Here is a 21774-nt window from a genome sequence, read left to right on the forward strand (position 1 = left end):
TTCCACTCTTTCTTGTCTTACTGTTTATTCGAGCCTAACCAAGTGACATACGTAAGTGTTTGGAGTTATTTCGAATTACTTGGTTTAGAGTTATTTCAAACTACTTGGATTCTAAAGGATTAATTCTGTTATTTTTCTGGAAAATACGTGTGCTCATGTAATATTGTGGAACAAGGAGTGTGGTTTTTATATAAAAATTTATTCAGCAAACAGAAATCAGAGTGATAATTATTTCTTGTAACAAGGTTCTGTAGACTTCAACACTACAGACTGTAGCATATGTCATCGTTTTCCATTTTGGATTTTTCGACGGAATTCGAACGTGAAATCAGTTATTAGGTCTACTAAAATTGTATTCTCTGATTATTTTTGGATTTGATTCCATAAAACTAAGTTCATTTTATTCCCATTTTTACAGAATTTTTTCCCAGTGAAATAAATTGTATTTTTTAAAAGCTTGTATTTTTTATTTTTTCTTTGTTACTGTTTAATCAAGCCTAAACAAGTGACATAAGAAATTGGGCGCTCATCCTAAGGATAATTTTGAATTTTGGATACAATATTTCATAAAACTTTTGTTTTTTAACATTTGAATTCCCCTAGTTTTTGAACTCTTGGTGAAATTGGAACGCTTTTCTAAAATGTCATCAAAGGTGGAAATCTTTCTTTCAAATCCTGCACAGGAACAATTAGATCTTTTCAAAAAGATGATCTGATTCAACTTGCCTGAAAATACGATCTTTCTGAAGTAAAGGCTTCCTTAACAAAACAGGAAATAAGAAATATTTTGGTTCAGTATTTGGTAGAACAGAGTGTTTTGGATAAAAGCGCTTTGGTTTTGATCAGTAAGTCTGTATCAGACTGACATAAAAATGAAGGAACTGGAATTAAAATACAAGATGGAATTGGAGTTGATGAAGCTGGAGCTTCAGAAAGATGAAGAAAAACAAATGCAAATGCAGCTGCAATTGGATAAAGAAAAACAAATGAAATTGGAGAAAGAAAAAGCTCAACTTTATCCACAGTACATGTACAATTATGGTCACAAAAACATCTGTTCGTTAATAAAGGAATGTACATTGTGGATACACTAGGACTCGCGGTACTTATTCAGTTCCCATAGTAAACCTATGCAAACACCAAGATATTAAAAATTCAATAACTTAAAATTTTTGAGTGCTTATAATCAAACCTATATTTATCAGTATAGATGAAACCTGGATGTCAGCTTCTGTGTTGAGGAAAGGTTATGACCTGTGGCAGTCTCTGGACCTCCAGGTTTTTTAAACATGTGCTTACAATTCCACACCAAAGACTTGGGTGCTAATTTTAATAATATGTGTTCCAAACTCAAGACTGTTAAAGGACTAAAATTCGAGCAAAAACAACAATGTCTCTATTTTGTTCAACTTACAACTAGGATAAGTTCTCAAAAGATCCTTTCTTCTACAGCATAACTTACATTATTAACCAATCCTGGTCAGCCTAACCCACATATACTCTATTTTAGGTTCACCCATTCCAGGCTGGTTCCCATTATTCCATACCATTAGTACCGTGTGTCCTAAATCCACCCTTGAATTTCTTGACAGCCCTAGAAATAGTAGTAGTTCAATACATAAGTAAGCAATGTTCATAGTCCTGCTTGTCAAAGATTACATTACTGAATATTAAATTATATTGCAAGCTCATGTACACCTAAAGAGCAATGGTGATTCCAGGCAACATTTAAATATTTCAGCTTTATTTAAAAAAATCAGAAAAAATATTAAAATAAAGCTGTCTAATAAGAATTATCTTGTTTAATATCTTTTTTAATAACACCATTTACCGCTCTTGCATTTAATGCTGGAAAATATTACCAGGTTTTGTCATATTATGTAATTAATGGGTAAAAGGTCAAGGTGACCATCAATATGTACATGTGGAGAAGAGATTTAAATTACAAAATGTACAAAAAGTTCCTCTCAAAAGACATATAATTTAAAACCTAAATAAGGTAGACACAAGTCCATTAAAATGCAAAATATGAACTTTCAAAACATTCACTGAAAGAAATTAGTGGGATGCAAAGTCATGAGAGGTCATCACCATTGAGCATGGTGGAATAGATCTAAGTGATCATATTTGATGCATTTTGTTTCAAAATACAAATAGGAAATATCATATTGCTTACTGTAATTACTCCATAAATGCTAAATTGTCTAAATTATATATATATATATATATATATATATATATATATATATATATATATATTGCTTAGATATAAAACAAAGTGGAAAACACTCCACCTAACATAGTCAAATCTACATAGTCTCTCCCCCCTTTATAACAACAATTAATATATCTGAATATGTGTTTAATAACCCACTGAAATCACTCTGTGTTTTACAAAAGGTATTCATTTTCCTTGTTATCCACAAATAGAACCATATGATTGTATAGTAAAGTTAACTGCACTTGCAACTGTGGAGTCACAGTATTGCTGAGGCTGTCTATAGGACTCACTGTACTAGTTCAGTTCCAATAGTAAACCTATGCAAACACCATGATATTAAAAATTTAATAACTTAAAATGTCTGAGTGCTGATGATCAAACCTATATTTATCAGTATAGATGAAACCTGGATGTCAGCTTCTGTGTTGAGGAAAGAATATGAGCTGGGTGCATTTTCTGGACCAGCATGTGTTTGAAACATGTGCTTTCAATTCCGCACCAAAGACTCAGTTGCTAATTTTAGTAATGAGTTTTCCAAACACTAGACTGTTAAATGACTGAAATTCCATCAAGAAAACAATGTATTTATTTTTTTTCACTTACAACTAGGATAAGCTCTGAAAAGATTCTTTTTCCTGCAACATAACTTACATCATTAACCAATCCTGGTCAGCCTAACCCATATATATTCTATTTTATGTTCACCCATTTCCAGATTGGTTCTCACTTTTCCATATCATCAGTACCGTGTATCCACTATCCGACTACTGTTGGAATGAGCATTTATTCCAAATAAAAATGTGAGTACATATTACAAATAGCAAACTGAAAAACTAATGATTTACAAATACAAAAATCATAAGGAACACAAAGTTTACAAATTCAGTAAGTCACCTCCCATCTTTTAACTCCCTCTAAAGTACATTTGGTTTCCCATCCAGTAACCATTTATGTTGTATTTACTCACTTAAACAAACCACTCAGTAAAACAGTTCCATCCCATTCCAAACCATTGGAAAGAATGACTAGAATAACTGGCAGGAATTGAAACTCAAAAATATTCTCCTCCAGTGCAAGACTCTTGTTTTTTGGGGTGAGGATGGGAGACATTTCAATCTTATGGATTTTCATCCAACACTTCCCTAATATGCTTACAGAAGTTGTTTGGTGTTAGCTAAGTGTGCAACCTGATCATATATCGGGTAGATCAAACTTTGCAACCCTAGTTCCACTTCATCTGTGGTACAATTGACCTCTCCACAAGCATTGACTTATGGCTGCTATTAGCCAGTCAAATTCAGAATTCCATGCACGGTTACACTGTCTGCCATTACTTTAGACAAGCTACACTCTGTTGGTTGTCTAAGTAAACAAACTTATTGATCGTATGCTCTTGCATTGTGTTACATGTCATTGTAAATTTTTGTACATGACAGTGGGATTTAAATATGGTAAAGAAATTAGTTATGGTTTGTGTAGGAGCAATGACCAATGTCCTGAATGATTAGAAAGTGGTGTGAAGTTTATGTTTTTTCCAAAGCCGAAAACAAACTTACAGAAATGCTTCAGATTGATTAAACTTTGTGAAAGGCTTTGTAAAAACTACACCTGTTGAAAATCAATTCAAATAAATACATTTGTACACAGGTAAGTTTATAAATATCCTATTTTCAAGCAATATTCTTTTGTGAAACATGACCCCTTTGCCTAGTTATCGAACAAATCACTTCTGGATAAGCTATGATTCCAGCTATCTGAACACTTATCACTTTCACCTGCCTTGATTAATAATACATTTTACAGCCTAATCAAGTCCTTATGAAATGGAAGAAAAATTATCAAAAACAGTACAGAAACCCCCAAACTACTGTATATCTATATTTTTAAAAGATAAAGGCAAATGTTTCCTGACTAAATTGAAGATTAATTTTTAAATTCACAATTATCCTTCCTTTTGCATTGTTTTGTAAACAATATCTAACAGGAATTTCCAGATCCTTTGCCAGCTGATACATTGGCTCCAAATCATCCCACTAAAAGAAGAAAGTTAAATTTTGATACTGAAGGGTAGATCTTAACTTTTTAAATAATTATTTTTTCTTACCTTAAGAATTTAACTGTTTGCCGGTATCATAATCCAAAGGGTCTGATAGTTAGATATGGGTATTTTCAGCTCTTTTTAATATTTTGGAAACAAAGCATTCAATTGAACGTTTTCAGCAGTTCAGGAAATTTTAAAAAATCAATACTGTATCCAACTGTTCTATTTAAAAGGATGACTCACAAAGACCAAACACATCCAATTTTTATTTTGACTTTAGTAGATACACATATAAGAATTTTGGCGGTGAATTGTCTGCCATAACACTCTTGACCATCAACAGTTTTTCTTAAGATGACATTGCATAATCCTTGGAAGTATCAATGCTATTAAAAGAGCACCTGTCCAAGTAAAGCATAAAGAATCCTGTAACTTATCCTGCCTGACAAGTAGTGTGTAAGTGATATCTATGTCGGCTTTAATATGATGTTATCCTCAAAATGTTTCCATCACGATTTGTATCCTTCACTGAAATTCTTCAACTCCTGTCATCTGTTTTTCAATGTAAAAATTGATATCTCTAGCAAAATCAGGTGAAACATTTGACGTAAGATCAGCCAACTGTGGTCTACATTCTAGCGATGAGGATGGCATATTTTGCACTTGTCTGTCAAAGAGTTATCTCCCATATGGGGACAGCGCTTCATACATGGTGTAGAGAGGTCAATTCTGGCCACAGGAACATATATTAATCACTAGTAACATGTACACTGAATATGTGGATATGCTATGTTATTGTAGTGAATGAGCCATTATTCCAGATAAGAATAATAAATAAAAAAACATGAAAACAGTGGAATAGTCATAAAGAGCATGAATTGCACAAATTCAGTAAGTCATCTCACATCGTAAAGCCAGCTTAGGGCTGCTTCCTGATTTTCCCATCCTATAATTATTCCTGTGTAATTTAGTCTCAAACCACCTCTAATATAGTACAATGGTTCCAAGCCATTTCAAAGAAATGATTCAGTTAATAAGAGAGGAATGGAAACTCAAAAGATCTTCTACAGAGGATCAAGGTTGGGTTTATTTTTGGCAGGTGTGTCAAAGTGTTTCAATCTGATGGATTTTAATCCAAAGCTTCCCATATGTGCAATGAGGAATGTGGTTTGATTTTTGCTAACTGTGCATCCTACATATATAGCAGACACATCAAACCTTACAAAGATAAATAAAACTAAACTTTATAATTTACCAATACAGGGTTCATACAGAATTCTGAATGATAAATTCAAAGACTTTAACCAAACTTCCAAAGACCACAAACATAGACGTCAAAGACCTATTTTCACTAACATTTTGTACACAAGTTATGTTAAATGAGAAAACAACAAATGCAAAATACTACAATATTGTTTAATGATGAAATAAAACTGAGTAGGTCATAAAAAGAAACAAACCCAGAAAGCTTACATCCAAATATAATAACTGAGGACAATTGTATTGGTGATTATGGAAATTTTTGGAAATGTTTGGGTTTATTTAAATTTTCAAAGACTTTTAAAGACCTCAGGGTAATCTGCTCGATTTTCCCGAACTTTCAAGACCTTGAAAATACTATTTCATTTTTCCCAAACTGTCAAAGACCTTCAATGACTGTATGAACCCTGCAATAACAATGAAATTTCAAAATTCATAAACAAAAGAAAACGTATGGAAATAATAAAAATTACATTATTTACAGTATTACTGTACTATCCAGTCTCCTTAAGATCCTAAGTCTATAGTGAGCATTTCACCAGATACTTAGAAGGTTTTGTGTCACTCATTAGCATACCTTTTTCCAACAACAAAACCGGTTTAAAAGAAACAGTTCTGCTGATGAGTAATTGAAATAATTTCTATTTTTCTAAGGTGTCAATTACACTTGACAATATTATACTCATACAATATTCAGCAGAGATAATAAATATTAAGTATAAAAAGACATATAATGTCATAATGAGGCTTATTATTCATCATGACAAGTCTATGACTAGAGAGAAAAAATGTTTTAAACATGGAAAGAAGATTACCAAACACTTTGTATGAACAAAAAACCCAACAACAAAAATAAACGACCACTTTCATGTAAAATTGTCTGAAATTGGCCTATAATCAACTCAAAGCAACTCAAGTTTCAATACAACACTTTGCAAATCCCAGATTCATGTACAGTTGTCTCCCTTTGCCTTGCATTCCTAATCTGATAAGTAATTATCTGTTGTGAGGTGTTATAACCCGTACAAATGAATGGCTTGTACTTCCAAACAGTTTGCAATTAACAGATTTAAAAAATAAAAAAAATCAATTCGCTGATTATGCAAAATTACAACATTCAATTAAATCAGCTATGTTTCATGTGATTATTCAAACTAATTAAAATTATTTTAAAAATCTGGGACCATAGCATTTATACACTGATCATCCATTTCAATATGTTAAGCAAATAAACAGCAATAAGGCAAAAAAAGAGCAATACACAATATGTTCAAAAAACACTATTTTTTCAGCACCAGAACACACTGAAAGCGCTTTTTTAAACTGATGAGTACTATCCATATTGAGATATACTGACTGATACTGACGAGTACTATCTATATTGAGATATACTGACTGACACTGACGAGTACTATCCATATTGAAATAAACTGACTGATACTGATGAGTACTATCCATACTGAAATATACTGTCTGATACTGACAAGTACTATCCATACTGAGATATACTGACTGATACTGACGAGTACTATCCATATTGAGATATACTGACTGATACTGACGAGTACTATCCATATTGAGATATAATGACTGATACACAAGAAATGTATGTACTTCAAAGTGATTTACATTTTATAATTTACATTTTATAATATATCTGAAAAAAATTACCAATTAATGGATTATAGAGTTATAACACATTTATAAAACACCCATAATTTAATTCCAGTATTCAAAATAATTTTAAAAAGTTTGAAACCTGTGTTCCAGTGCTTTACAGATAAATTGGTCAACAGTTTCAATATGCTGTGCAAATACACAGCCATAAGAAAAAAAGGAATAAATATCTTCAAGAGGTGTTATTCTCTTTCACAATTGTACTGGACTCAAAACAAAACTTTTTTCTGTGATTTTAAGAATAGCTAATATGAATTAATTTTTTTTCTCAGATCAACAAATAATTATGCATAGAGAAATTACTGATAATTCTCTTAATTCCAATATATACTTGCTCACAAGTCCAACTGCAAATTGTAAACTTATAATCTGCTGTCAACGATATGCTGTCAACTATGTGCTGTCAACTATATGCTGTTAATTATGTGCTGTCAATTATGTGCTGTCAACTATATGCTGTCAATTATGTGCTGTCAACTATGTAATGTCAACTATATGCTGTCAATTATGTGCTGTCAACTAGATGCTGGCAGATCTGGGTCTAAGCAGTCTGTTACAAGTAATCAGTAAAACAAACAACACAGACCTGAATGTGTCAGCTCATAATGCAATTAAAATCAATCTTGTTTGCAATCTGACTTGACTTATAAGCCAGTACATATCGTACACTTTACAATGACACATTCTCATACGTTCTTAAAATACACAAAAATGTTACAAGAATAAAGTTCCCTCTACCAAATGTTAGAGAACAAAAATAATTATAATAATACCTAAGTGCTGATGGTGAGACTGATGATGTTCAATAACAATTTACAACCGATGTGCTAAATAGTCCAACCTAAAACTTTCCGCCTTTATCTGGTATTCAATACACATATAATAGATTCAACTTGAACCACTCTCAACCTTAATTCTTAAATAAATATCTATCTATAGCTTGATTACAATTTGAAAAGAGGCAATATGCAAATGTAACAATCCCAAAAAGCATGAACTGTATTCATGTAATCAAGTTGATACCCTGCACCTCAAATCATCTTAACTCTAAATTTTCTTCAAACCAAAATTTTTCATATTATAAAATATCTACCCAACATGCACTATACCTTCAACTATCACTGCTAACCCTTTAAGTAAACCTTTCTAGTATATCTTCTTCCTGACCGCCACTTTGTAATTCACTCCCTTTGTCACAAATTTCTCAAACCAACTCCATCACTCTAAAACGGTTACATCCCATTCCGAACCATTTCACAGAAGAGCTAATTAAAAGTTTCTCTCTTAGTACAGATTTTTCCTGAAGTCCCATCCTGTTACTATCCCTTTGTAATTCAATCCTCTTTTCACAAACCAACTCCATCACTCTAAAACTGTTCCATCCCATTCCGAACCATTTCAAAAAAGAGTTGATTAAAAGTTATTCACTAAGTACAGCTTCTTCCTGACTTCCCATCATGTGACTATCTCTTTGTAATTCACTCCCCTTTTCACAAACCAACTCCATTACTCTAAAACTGATCCATTCCATTCCAAACCATTTCACAGAAGAGCTGATTAAAAGTAATGCAATGAAAACTCAGCAAACAATCCTTCTTCAGCTCAAGGCTTATTCTTGCATTTATTTCAATCTTTTTGGTTCTCCTTATAAAGCTTTCCCAATAAACGTGTGGTTTTACTAATCATGTATGGAAGATCAAACCCAACAAAGATAAATAACATTCAAACTATACAATCCATCAATCAAGAAGATTAAAAAAATGGCATTCCAATAACAAAAACAAAGGAAAACATAATAAAAATAAAACTTTACCTTATATGTAGAATTACAATATTATTCACATCTCAATAAGATTAGTTCCTGTGTTATGGCTTAGTATTCAAATGTCTCCATATTACCCTATGGCTTCATTATTCCAATGTCTAAATAATACTCTAATATTAGCATGTGTGTCATGTATGGCTTCACATTCCACTGTCTCTATACTACCCAAATCTTAATGGTGTGTCACGTATGGTTTCACATTCCACAGCCACTATACTATCATAAGTATTAATGGTGTGTCATGTATGGCTTCACATTCTACTGTCTCTATACTACCCAGTCTTAATGGTGTGTCACGTATGGTTTCACATTCCACAGCCACTATACTATCGTCGTAATTAATGGTGTGTCATGTATGGCTTCACATTCCACTGTCTCTATACACCCAAGTCTTAATTGTGTCACGTATGGTTTCACATTCCACTGCCACTATACTATCGTAAGTATTAATGGTGTGTCATGTATGGCTTCACATTCTACTGTCTCTATACTACCCAAATCTTAATGGTGTGTCACGTATGGCTTCACATTCCACTGCCACTATACTATTGTAAGTCTTAATGGTGTGTTATGTATGGCTTCACATTCCACTGTCTCTATACTACCCAGTCTTAATGGTGTGTCACGTATGGTTTCACATTCCACAGCCACTATACTATCGTCGTAATTAATGGTGTGTCATGTATGGCTTCACATTCCACTGTCTCTATACACCCAAGTCTTAATTGTGTCACGTATGGTTTCACATTCCACTGCCACTATACTATCGTAAGTATTAATGGTGTGTCATGTATGGCTTCACATTCTACTGTCTCTATACTACCCAAATCTTAATGGTGTGTCACGTATGGTTTCACATTCCACTGCCACTATACTATTGTAAGTCTTAATGGTGTGTTATGTATGGCTTCACATTCCACTGTCTCTATACTACCCAGTCTTAATGGTGTGTCACGTATGGTTTCACATTCCACAGCCACTATACTATCGTCGTAATTAATGGTGTGTCATGTATGGCTTCACATTCCACTGTCTCTATACACCCAAGTCTTAATTGTGTCACGTATGGTTTCACATTCCACTGCCACTATACTATCGTAAGTATTAATGGTGTGTCATGTATGGCTTCACATTCTACTGTCTCTATACTACCCAAATCTTAATGGTGTGTCACGTATGGCTTCACATTCCACTGCCACTATACTATTGTAAGTCTTAATGGTGTGTTATGTATGGCTTCACATTCCACTGTCTCTATACTACCCAGTCTTAATGGTGTGTCACATATGGTTTCACATTCCACAGCCACTATACTATCGTAAGAATTAATGGTGTGTTATGTATGGTTTCACATTCAAATATCTCCATAGTACCTTAAGACTTGCTTAAGTGTTATGTGTGACTTCACACTCTAACGCCCCCTTAAAACCCAAAGACTTATTGGTGTGTTATGTATGGCTTTGCCATCAAGACTGACTAGTGCATTGTATATGACTTCATATTCTAATGTGTCCATACTCACCCAAGACTTGATGGTGTGTTGTGCATGTCTTCACAACTAAGACTTGCTGGTGCATTGTGTATGGCTTTGCAAAAAAGAACATCTGCATTTCAGTTTTGGTTTATCTTGTGCTTCTCAAAAGGAAAAAAAAGTACATGATTAGTTACATGCTCTACTATATTTCAACTGCCTTGCATAATGTAAGGCAGTAATTCTGTAACTGCAGGAAATCTTCTGTCATACCATACATGCACCATGCAATACATAACCTGTCACCACTGTCACCTTATCAACCTTTTCATACAAGAAACTTGTATAAAGTGATCACACACAATTGCTTCCATTCAGTGAAACAATAACTTATGTCTATATAAAACATCAACTAACTATTGTCATTTCAGAGAATTTCCCCAGATACGTTTGAGGCCAGACTTGATTTAATTCAAAGACTGCTTCCATAAATTTCAAAATAATAATAATAATACATGTAATAATAATAATAATAATAATAAAAATAATATGTATGAACTAACACTCATTGTGGACCTTTACTATATGTATATTTATACACAAATTACAATGATGCACACAAAACTAAAACAGAAGAAGAAAAAAAAACCAACCGACAAGTTCATACAAAAAACCTCCATTAATATTCAACAAAATTTATATATAGACCTATTTTTCAAGAACATAATCAAACTAGGCATATACAGTACAAAAATAGCAAGGCAATAAATGGATGCTTTGAGAACCAATATCATTGCTACTTGCAAAAATGGTCTAACTCACAGATCAAACAAATTTTTCATACTAATATTATTCTACTAGTTATCCCCTATTGAAAAATCTGATATCATACTTATTGGATACAGAAACTGTACTAGACTGCCGATATCAAGGAAATCTTATAAACAAAGTGATGGAATACCAGATTTAGTAATGTTATTATATCCATCACTTCCATAACTAATGATAGTGATGTTACTATAGTGTTACGATTACTATGAATTAAGACTCACAATGACGTGATTTAGTGAAAATACTAAAATTCAAATGTGAAGAAAAAAAAAAAAAAGAGTCAAATGACCGTTAAGGAGATACTCCTGAGTGCTTCTGTAATAACCTAATTAAATGCCTGCTGAATGGCATTGCTGGATTAATTCTGTCAAATGTTAAGATCATAATGGTCCTTAGACATGATGACACGAGCTAATTAATGGATTGATCTTCTCCAGTGGATGACAATACAGGAAAGGTGCTAATGTAACAGTATCATCTGGGTGTTCGGTGAGCCAAATGTTTTGCTCAAATTCTCAAACAAATTCAGAATTTTTTGCCTTTAGCTAATCAAAGGATTTTTCTCAAAAAATTGCAGTGATAAATTTTAGAATTAACTGCAAGTTCTAATGAAATGCAAATCTTTTCTCTTTCTTTTTTAGTCGATTTTATTTTATGGATCTGAATGTATTGTTCCAGGACCAAGCATCTTCCATGTGCCAACTGTTTTCATTATTACAAACCATATGAATTAATGCCATGTTTTATCAGCAAAAAAGTGTATTGTGCCACTTAAAATCATTATTATAGGAATTAACGACTTCAAACCACAGATTAAATCAACGTTTGTGCCATCTAATATCATTATTTTTAGGAATCAGCCAAGAGATTAAATCAACATATTTACAGGACATGTCTCGCAGACCCCACTGTTCACAGGTTATTGAGCAATGGGTGCATTATTACAGATCTGTCACCTAGTTTTGATCTCAAATGACATTTCAAAGAGATTAAAGTCTCCATCAATCATAATTTGGGTCTCCCTAGATATCTCACATTACAGCTATGCTGCGGCTAATCTTCATGGCCTCCACTACTTTCAAGTTATTAAGCAATGGGTGCATTAATACAGATTTGTCAGCTGGTTTTGATCTGAAAGGACATTTTAAAGAGATTAAGGTCTCCTTCAAGAAATCCCCAATGTTTGGTTTTTGTCATGATTGGTTAGAGTGTTACTGTAGAATAGATCACATTAAGCTCACATTTCACAAATAGTCTGTTTCATTTAAATCATGTGCAAATGACTAAGTTTGTTTGTTTATTCACAATATAAATCAAGCCAATATTAATAACAAATTACCATGACAAGGATTCAGTTAAAGTTCTTGCTACTGTCAAACTAGAAGTAGATAATCCATGAGAACAACGTTGTGTAAATTAACGCAATCATAAATGTTTTTTTTTTAAAAGTACATTTAACGTAGTCATAAACTGAATGTCCGGTATTATTATATTATTTATTCAAGTCTATGCCAACACTAAACTTGAAATAAATGCACTACAAAAACACACACTAGTTTTCCATTATGTTTCAATCCTTATTACTGAAAATTCAAGATAGGATTTCACCAAAAAACATTTAAAATATAAAAAATAACATTTTCAACTACTATATCAGACCTTATTATATATAATCTCTTCAACTCAAAGTCCCCAGCTAGAATTGAAAGAACCAATATAAATCTGCCAGTACTGAAAGAACCAATGAAATTCTGCCAGTATTGAAAGAACCAATGGAAATTAGCCATTACTGAAAGAACCAATGAAATTCTGCCAGTATTGAAAGAACCAATGGAAATTAGCCAGTACTGAAAGAACCAATGGAATTCTGCCAGCACTTAATGAACAAATGGAATTCACAGATATAAACAATGAATTATTGCATTTCAAAATTAAACTGGTACCAAATGCATATTCATAGTGACTGACACACTGTTTTAAGATGGGCTCATGGAGTCCTGTTCTCTTAGATAAATCCAATGATTTGCATGCAAAAAGTCTGACTTTTCAAGGCTGTACAAACCATTATGAAATATCATTTACAATGTAGAATGTATATGCAAGTTTCTTTTCTTGACCAAATTATGACATCTGTCAAAATATTTACCTTTATGTTTCTTCCTTATATTATCAGATCAGGCCATAATAAGATACTCAGAAAGCTGCAGTTTCAAGCTTTAATCAAACATTAATTTAAAATAGTACCAATGAATAGCTACTATGGTAACTTCAATTTTCTTAAGCAAAACCGAAAATTATACTGAAGTGTTTTCAAATGGAAGTCTAGAATTAACAATCTAAGAAACAGGGTCAGAATACATTTACTGTATACAACAACTTTCTTGTTCAGCAGAGGAATTTTTTACTCTGGACTCAATGTCATCTACTCCATAGGCATGTGTCAGGTATACCGTCTGGCTGCCAGATGCATCAGTTGACCTTTGAGAGGAAGATAAGGGCAGATTCTCAGAATGAGAGCTGATATTGTCATTGGAACTCTCTGTAAAAGAAAAGGTCCCCTCAAGTGGTTCAGGGCTGTAAAATGGATCAAACATAGCCAAGACATTGCCCTTCTCTACTGAAGATGAACTCCTATGGATATCTAATGCAGGTTCAATAGGCTGATCCAGTATTGATAAAGGCTGAATCTGTTCTATGAGAGAAGGTGTGGTATTTTCATTCAGCGTGATCAAGGTTGCCTCCTCGTTATGGAACTCTTCAAGGCTTTTGTAGCAGATGAGATACTCTGGATAGCATTGCTTCAAATCAAAGACCACAAATAAAGCAGGGCTGTCTACATTGTCAACGCACGAGTCAAACAGTTGGTGTGCTGTACCACCTGGTTTTTCTGGGGGCCGTAAGTAGCTGGCAGAACCAGTAGTATACTCCCCTACCAAGACCTTAGCTAAGAACATGTACCTAACTGCTGCAGTATTGGAACTATTTGTGTATCTGTGACTGTACTTGGCATCTCGAGCAAAATAAGCCCCTTTCCCAAGGGCAGTCCCATGTTTGCCACAAAGGCGGAAGTCAAAACTGTTGGTGCAAATTCCTTGCACGGTGTCCAGGGAGTCTGTGCCATGGAAGAGGTTCCTCTCGTCTACTTCTTTAGTCTGACCGGCTCTCTCCAAGCTGATCTTCATGCTCTGTTTCTGCCTGAAACACAATGACAAAATACAGAACATTTATTGCCTTGTTGGCATCACCTGACAAAATATGCAACAATTATAAAATCTTGTAAGAGAATAGTGCACATTTATTTTCAATTTTCTTTTTATATGTTCCATGTAGGCTCACTTATAAGTCAAACTGTAAAGAACAAAAATTCTGATCTGCTGTAGCATAATGTGTCTGCAGATCAAGGTCAATGTTGTTTGCTCTACTGATTACTTCTAACAAACTGCACAGACCCAGACCTGCTTGTGCTTTATGCAATGGCAGATCTGGGTCTTTGCATTTGCAATAGGGCTCATCTAATAAGTGAGTCCATATAGGAAGTCCATGACCAAAAACATACAAGAATGAACAATTACTTCAAGTCATCTTAATTAAATATCTTCATTATATGATGGCGTTAAAAACTAAAGGGTTTGACATATACAAGTGTGAGCAAATACCTGGCTATTAAAACAGACAGGTATATTACAAACCAATTAGACGAGTATTTATCAGCAATCTTGTTTACCACAATATCCATATACACAATGACACATACCAGGATCTGTCTTTAACAGCTTGCCATGTTTGCATCAGGTAAGCACCATTTTCAACCAGAACCAGCTGAATAATACTATAGTGTTGATAGGACTATACCTTCAAGAGTAGTCATAACAGGGGGTTGAAGACGGCTGTCATGTCCACAATACTGATCTTGTCAGTACCATTTATTCAGAATGAACAAGATATCATAAGAAGTCTTTTAATGACACTCATTCACTGTTATGCCATATATATATATAATTATCTACTTAGAATAACATTTCCCCTGCCATTTTGTTGAACGCACTTAGACAAGTATATACTCAACATAACAAGAGTACAGGAAGCATCACATGATATGCCTGTCTCATGACCTTTTCCCTACTACCTTGACCTCTGAACTATGGACTTGACTGTTCTAAGATAAGGTGCATCTTTGCTAGCCAAAGTTCCAATAACCCTATCTACATCTTGGCAGACAGAACAGCTATACAGGTGCTTTGTCACAGTGATATCTATTGGATTTCATGTGTTGCCTCCCTTAGTATGTAATGCTCACTAACCAATAGCATGGTGCATTGCACATTGGCCAAAAATGGTGGTGACAATTGATCTGAAAAGGATACTTTGTTAGTTTAACATCAAAAGTATGACTATGTACAAGAGCGAAGCCATTACAGGTGTATTTTAGTGAAAGGTATTGAAGTTTATTGAAGCTGTGTACTCCCCTTGTCTGAATCACATAGAAGTGTACAAACTTACAACTTAATTTTGATCGGATGCGGTGGCTTGCCACTGCATCCAAGAAATTCACAGACCCAAAACACATAAATATGTGCTCAATATACCAAGGTGTAGACAGGGTTATCGGCTATCAAAGATGGATAAGGTGTGGACCTGGGTTAAGTTTCATCAAAATGTATGTAGGAGTTAAAAGTGACACTCCTTTGTTGTGACCTTGACCATGAAGATCAGGTGTGACTACAAAAATACAGGACACTATTAAGATGAGGAATATAATGGGCTATTAAATTATATAAACTGGTTCAAAAATTATATCCATACATGGATAGAATCCTTGTTCATGGATGTGATCTTGACCTTGACATACTGACTTGTCATGACATTTAGGAACAACCAGACCAAAGATGAAATGTTGTTGTTGTAGGGTTTAACGCCATTTTTCAGCACACGATTGGCTATACATGGCGGCCAGTAATAATGGTGGAGGAGGAACCCGGGAAAACCCCAGAAAAAACCACTGACCCATGAGAAGCTACTGGCAAGCCTTCTCACATACCCAAATTGGCTGAATCCGAGACTCAAACCCATGCAGACAAGTGAGATGGCAGTGATCTGTAACAAAAAGCGCTTTAGACCACTCGCCCCCCCCCCTCCATGAAATGTAAAGCAAGTTTCATGACTTTCTTTCAAGTAGATTAGGAGTAGCCAGTATACACAACAGTTAATGGAACATAAATGGATGAGAGATGCAGGCCCATTACAAAAGTTATTTTGGTCTTCGATAAGCTGCGCTAAAAAAAATCCATGGGCACGGTGCATTGTCTGTATGTGCAGTTTTTGATGATGAACATAACAGGTAAAAGTTTCAAGCTGATCCACTAGTTGCAATCACGATATTCAGTCAGAGAGTACAATACAGTGCCATGTAATAAAGGGCAATAACTCTTACCAAAATTCTGACACCATTTCATCATCAATATGACAATCAACTGTATATACTGTCCATGACAATTAAGCTCAACTATGTTTATAAAGATTATGGGCATATAGCTCTTTCTTACTAAGAAGACCATGCTTTTGTGTTTAGGAGTAAAAATTCATTTTCCACATCACATATTGTGTTCTGGCACAAAATTATAAATCTGATGATTAAATCTGACCAAAAATGGTAACAGGCTCAGAGAATCAGAGGCTAGACTACCTGATTAATATGCATGCATACCACTCATTACTAAACCCATCAAAGGTTTTTATGATGCAAGCATTTATTCCAAGTTTTAATCATTGCAGCTTTGCCAGATCAAAACTGGATCAGAAATCTGACCTTTTAAGGTCAGCCAATCAGATTCAAAATCACTTCATTTGTATGTGTGTATCTTGACCATTTTCAAACTCATCTGAAATGTTAGTGATGGAAGCATATATTTGAAGTTTAATCACATCAAATATTAAATATGTCCTCCAGACTGGTATTAAGGTTAGCCAATCAGATGCAAGATCACCTCATTAATATCAATTGATCTCACTCATTATCGAACTCATCAGAATGTGTGTGTGTGTGTGATTTGGCTTTTTAATGTAGCTTTAACAATTTTTCAGTCATATCACTACGATGTCTGCAGTGTGACAGTTTATAGTGATGTCTAGCACTGGGGCATTATGCTGCAGACATGTAGCATGGTGTCACACCCAGTCACATTATCCTGACACCAGGCTGACCAGTCCTAACACTAACCTCGTAATGCTGAGCACCAAGCGAGGAAGCTGTTAGTACCATTTTTGTAAGTCTTTGGTATCACTCGGCCAGGGATCGAACCCATAACCTCCCGCATCTGAGGCGGATGCTCTAACCACTAGGCCACTGGAGCGGTCATCAGAATGCTGAATGGAAATGGATCAAAAATATGGATTCCAGAATGGTAACAAACAATTGTTGACCAACAGATGATGAATAACATGAAAGGTGATGTATGATACAGGGCCATGCCATCATAAAGCTCACTTGCCTTTACAGCTAATTGGAGTGGTAAAACAAAGTAAAGTTCCTATCAGTATTTTATAGAAATAATACTAACCCATCATAGGCCATCCATAACTCCATGTTCTGCACTCTACAGATAGAGATGGTATGAAATTCCTTCGGATTAAGAGTGGTCAAGAAGGAACGTTTGATCTTTTTAAATTTAGCAGAGGTTTGTTTCAGCTCCACCAGTTCAAAGGCATGTGCTAGATCCCATGGGACCCAGCCATCAGGTAAAGGTACTTTAACCCCAGTAGGGACATCAATCTTCTCAGGACTGTAAAAATGATCAAGATAAATTGTTAACAGATTTTTAGTTACATAAAAATATGCATAAAACTAGTAATCCATATAAAAGAAGTATATCCCCATCATAAATTTTTCTTCTAATAAATCATCCAATTCATTTCCCATTACAGAATCCTGTCAAATGGATGAATGACCCAGTGCTTTTCTTGACTATTCCAGTTCCCATTTTATTACTCTCCTATCATTCTTAGACTTACTCAGACCCTGTCCCAGGGATGGAGAGTTAAAGACAAATGAACCCAGCTGTGAAACACCCCAAGTCATGCTATAAATACAACAGTATTGATGATGATGCATGATAATGTTTAGGGACTTGTACATGTGCATATACAAGAATAAAAAAAAAGTGAACATTCTTAAAAAATGTCTTTGGACAATAAAAATATTAAGTGCACAAACTTCAATCATAAGAAGCTCTATGCACTAGCAAGTGAATATGCATATAACCAGTTTTTACCAACATGCAATATCTCAATATGCATATAACCAGTTTTTACCAACATGCAATACCTCAATATGCATATAACCAGTTTTTACCAACATGCAATACCTCAATATACATATAACCAGTTTTTACCAACATGCAATACCTCAATATGCATATAACCAGTTTTTACCAACATGCAATATCTCAATATGCATATAACCAGTTTTTACCAACATGCAATACCTCAACCTATTTACTATGGGTCTATGCCCAGAATTTATATTCTAAATTCTAGTATTTGACACTGTACCCAGAGAACATTATTTTGCCAAATAGCAATCCTTGGGGCTTGGATGACTATAAATAAATTAACAAAATATACTCTCCACTTTGACCATGTATATATAAAAATATACGAACATGACGTATGTAAGGTTTGATGTTTTCTTGACTGATCCAAACACCTGTGAGTGCACTTCGCACCTTCACCTTGCACTTTTGAACATCATTTTGCCAAATAGCAATCCCTGGGGCTTGGATGACTATAAATAAATTAACACTCTACTTTGACCATATATATAAAAATATATGGACATGATGTATGTAAGGTTTGATGTTTTCCTGACTGATCCAAGCACCTGTGAGGGCACTAAGCACCTTCACCTTACACTTTTTGAACCCAACCGTGTTTTAACCTGTAAATAGTGTACAGCTAAAATTTACTTTATTCAGTTATTTCATTATCACCTATTTTGTTTGATGGTAAAAACTAATAATCAAGTCTACAGTCAATTATGATATTATGTTGCTAGTTTAACTAAGGGCTGTTCCATAGTGCCACTTTGTCTAGTGGTACCTCTAGAAAGAATTATGAAGATTACCGTAAACAGCATATTATAGGCCTACCATTAAAGTCACATATGACGGCACTTAAAACACTACATTTAATGCCTATAAGCCATTACTTTCTTACTAGATTTAACGTGCTACCTCTTCCTTTCATGTCATCCAGGAAAGTCTGATCAAGGAACTTGCTCCAGAACAAAAATATCCTGCAAAATCTCCGCCTTTTAAAATCTTCAATGACCTTGACCTTTGACACAAAACTAAAAAGGATCGATGATGAGCAAGCTGATCTAAATATATACATTTTAACCTATATTATGGTAATTCTTTAATGAATATATGAGTTACATGTAACTGTTTACTGACACTGTATCTTAACATGAGCTGGTCACTGCTACGTGAAATATGGCAATCCTGCCAATTTTGTCTTGACAATTTTGAGTCTACAGGTGTTAGGATATCAAAGAGGTTATATTTTTGATGTGCATGCACCCAGTACATCTTGCAACACAACAAAAAAATGTCTGGTGTTCTGAGACTTACTGCCATTATGATACAAGCCAAACACAAAGTTTGGTCGAGGTCTGTGAAGTAATATTATTGTGCAGAAAGCATTTTTATTCTCCGACTAAGACCTTTGATCTTTTGACCCAAAACACAACAGGGTTATACTTTACCCCAATTGCAGGCTATCAACAAAGATTGGTAACTATAAATGGTGGACAGATCCACATACAATATAGCATGATATGCCCACTTAAGGAGGAAAATAAAAATACAAAAAAATAATTAGGCAAGACCCCAACTTCTAACAGCAATAAAAGTGCAACCACCCTTCACCTACATAGATTTAAATGAAATTGCCCCAAAATGCAAGAGTAGTAATTTTCCTTTCACTCTTACTCTATGAAATTAAAAATATTAAACAACCATCACTGAATATTATCATTCACTCACTGTTTGATACAGGATACAATTTTTTAAAACAACCTTACTAATGTTTAGTTATCACATCCTCTGCTGACACAAACAAGGGACGTCGCAAAAGTTTCTGCCCCACTCCTGTTTCAATATTTATCTGCTCCATGCTTTTGAAGTCGATGCGGTATTTGAATTTATAGTTTTCACGGCTATACAGATAGGTGTCCTGGCATTTCTGTGCAAACTTTTGCTCCAAGGTAAACTGCAACAATTCCTGAAAAAAATACACCACGTACTGTACGTTTATATTCAAGACTTTTCATTTCGTGTGATTTGGTGAAAAATCTGGGTTCTTTTGGGATGAAAAACAAACTTTAATTACACAATACTTACCTGCTACAATCAATTCCCTAGCACTAATCCCCAGTTCAAGGTCAAATCCTTCTTCCAGTTAGTAATTGGAGCTCCGATTAACTGCATATCCTATGCAGCTTGATCTTACTTACTTCAATTATTCAGAATATATCGTCCTTCATTGGTTTGGTTTACTTCCGTAGCTTGTCCTGACTGATATGTTATAATTCAAGCTGGTAGCTTTTCATCCATCAATCCAGCATACAGACCGCTGACCAAGATTAAAAGAGGTCATCAGAGGAAGGAGAGAATTAGGCAGACCTAGCACACATAATGCATAAATGCCTTCACTCTGGTGTAACACTGACCAAAAAGGTTTGTAAGCAACATGCAATGAAAACATAAAAACAATGTGATGGTGAAAATATATGAAGGTTACCGATGAATGGGGGAATGTATTGTGTGTATAAAGGGTAATTAGATAAAAACAAAGAAATTTGGGTGATTGATAGAACAAATGTTGGTTCAAAATACTCAAAGGAAATAAAGTTGCACTTAGCTATATTCTAAATAAATGGTAACTTCCTTCAAGAAAATTAAAATAAAAGACACATTTACCATACATGCCAACCTGAGAGATGTATGAGTGTAATTTTTCTTAATATAAGTTGGAAAAAAGAGTAACCTGAGCATAGAAAGTGTAATCTATATATTACTATTACTAACATTAGTACCCTTACTGAACCTATGACATTTTATCTAATATATGCCATAATTACAGTAAACTGTATGAAAAATGTAAATTCTTTTTAGTACTACTACCACTCCAGTGGCCAAGTGGTTATAGCATCTGCCTTGGGTGCAAGTTCAAACCCATAAAAGTCACATTTTGCTTAATATCTGACACCATTTTCTTTAGAAGTACAGGCTGGTCCACTACCTATATTCATTATGAATATAATTAATCTATGAAGCAATGTTTCAAATTAAAGAAACCTGTCTGTTTTCTTGGAAATGGGTCATTGTACTTGCTATAAATAGAAAACTAGGCCAGTACATGTAGCTGTATGATGAACAAATTACCAATTA

General features: G+C 34.3%; 1 protein-coding gene across 3 annotated transcripts in view; it reads right to left on the reverse strand.

The window, feature by feature from the left end:
- Positions 1–997: 997 nt before the first annotated feature.
- LOC149781228 (uncharacterized) overlaps positions 998–21774 on the reverse strand; it is an 82172-nt gene continuing 61395 nt past the window's right edge. For 2 of the 3 annotated variants that reach the window (XM_089935312.1, XM_089935311.1), the window contains exons 8-10: positions 20406–20605; positions 17884–18105; positions 998–14521 (exon numbers count right to left, since the gene is read on the reverse strand). In XM_089935312.1, the coding sequence (XP_089791438.1) occupies positions 13687–14521; positions 17884–18105; positions 20406–20605 (1257 nt within the window). In that variant the 3' untranslated portion in view covers positions 998–13686. The remainder of the gene's footprint in view (positions 14522–17883; positions 18106–20405; positions 20606–21774) is intronic. The other variant, XM_089935313.1, reaches the window with a different exon arrangement.

The sequence above is a fragment of the Sinohyriopsis cumingii genome, chromosome 15, assembly GCF_028554795.1.
Source record: "Sinohyriopsis cumingii isolate HCF-2022 chromosome 15, ASM2855479v2, whole genome shotgun sequence".
Lineage (NCBI taxonomy): Eukaryota > Metazoa > Mollusca > Bivalvia > Unionida > Unionidae > Sinohyriopsis > Sinohyriopsis cumingii.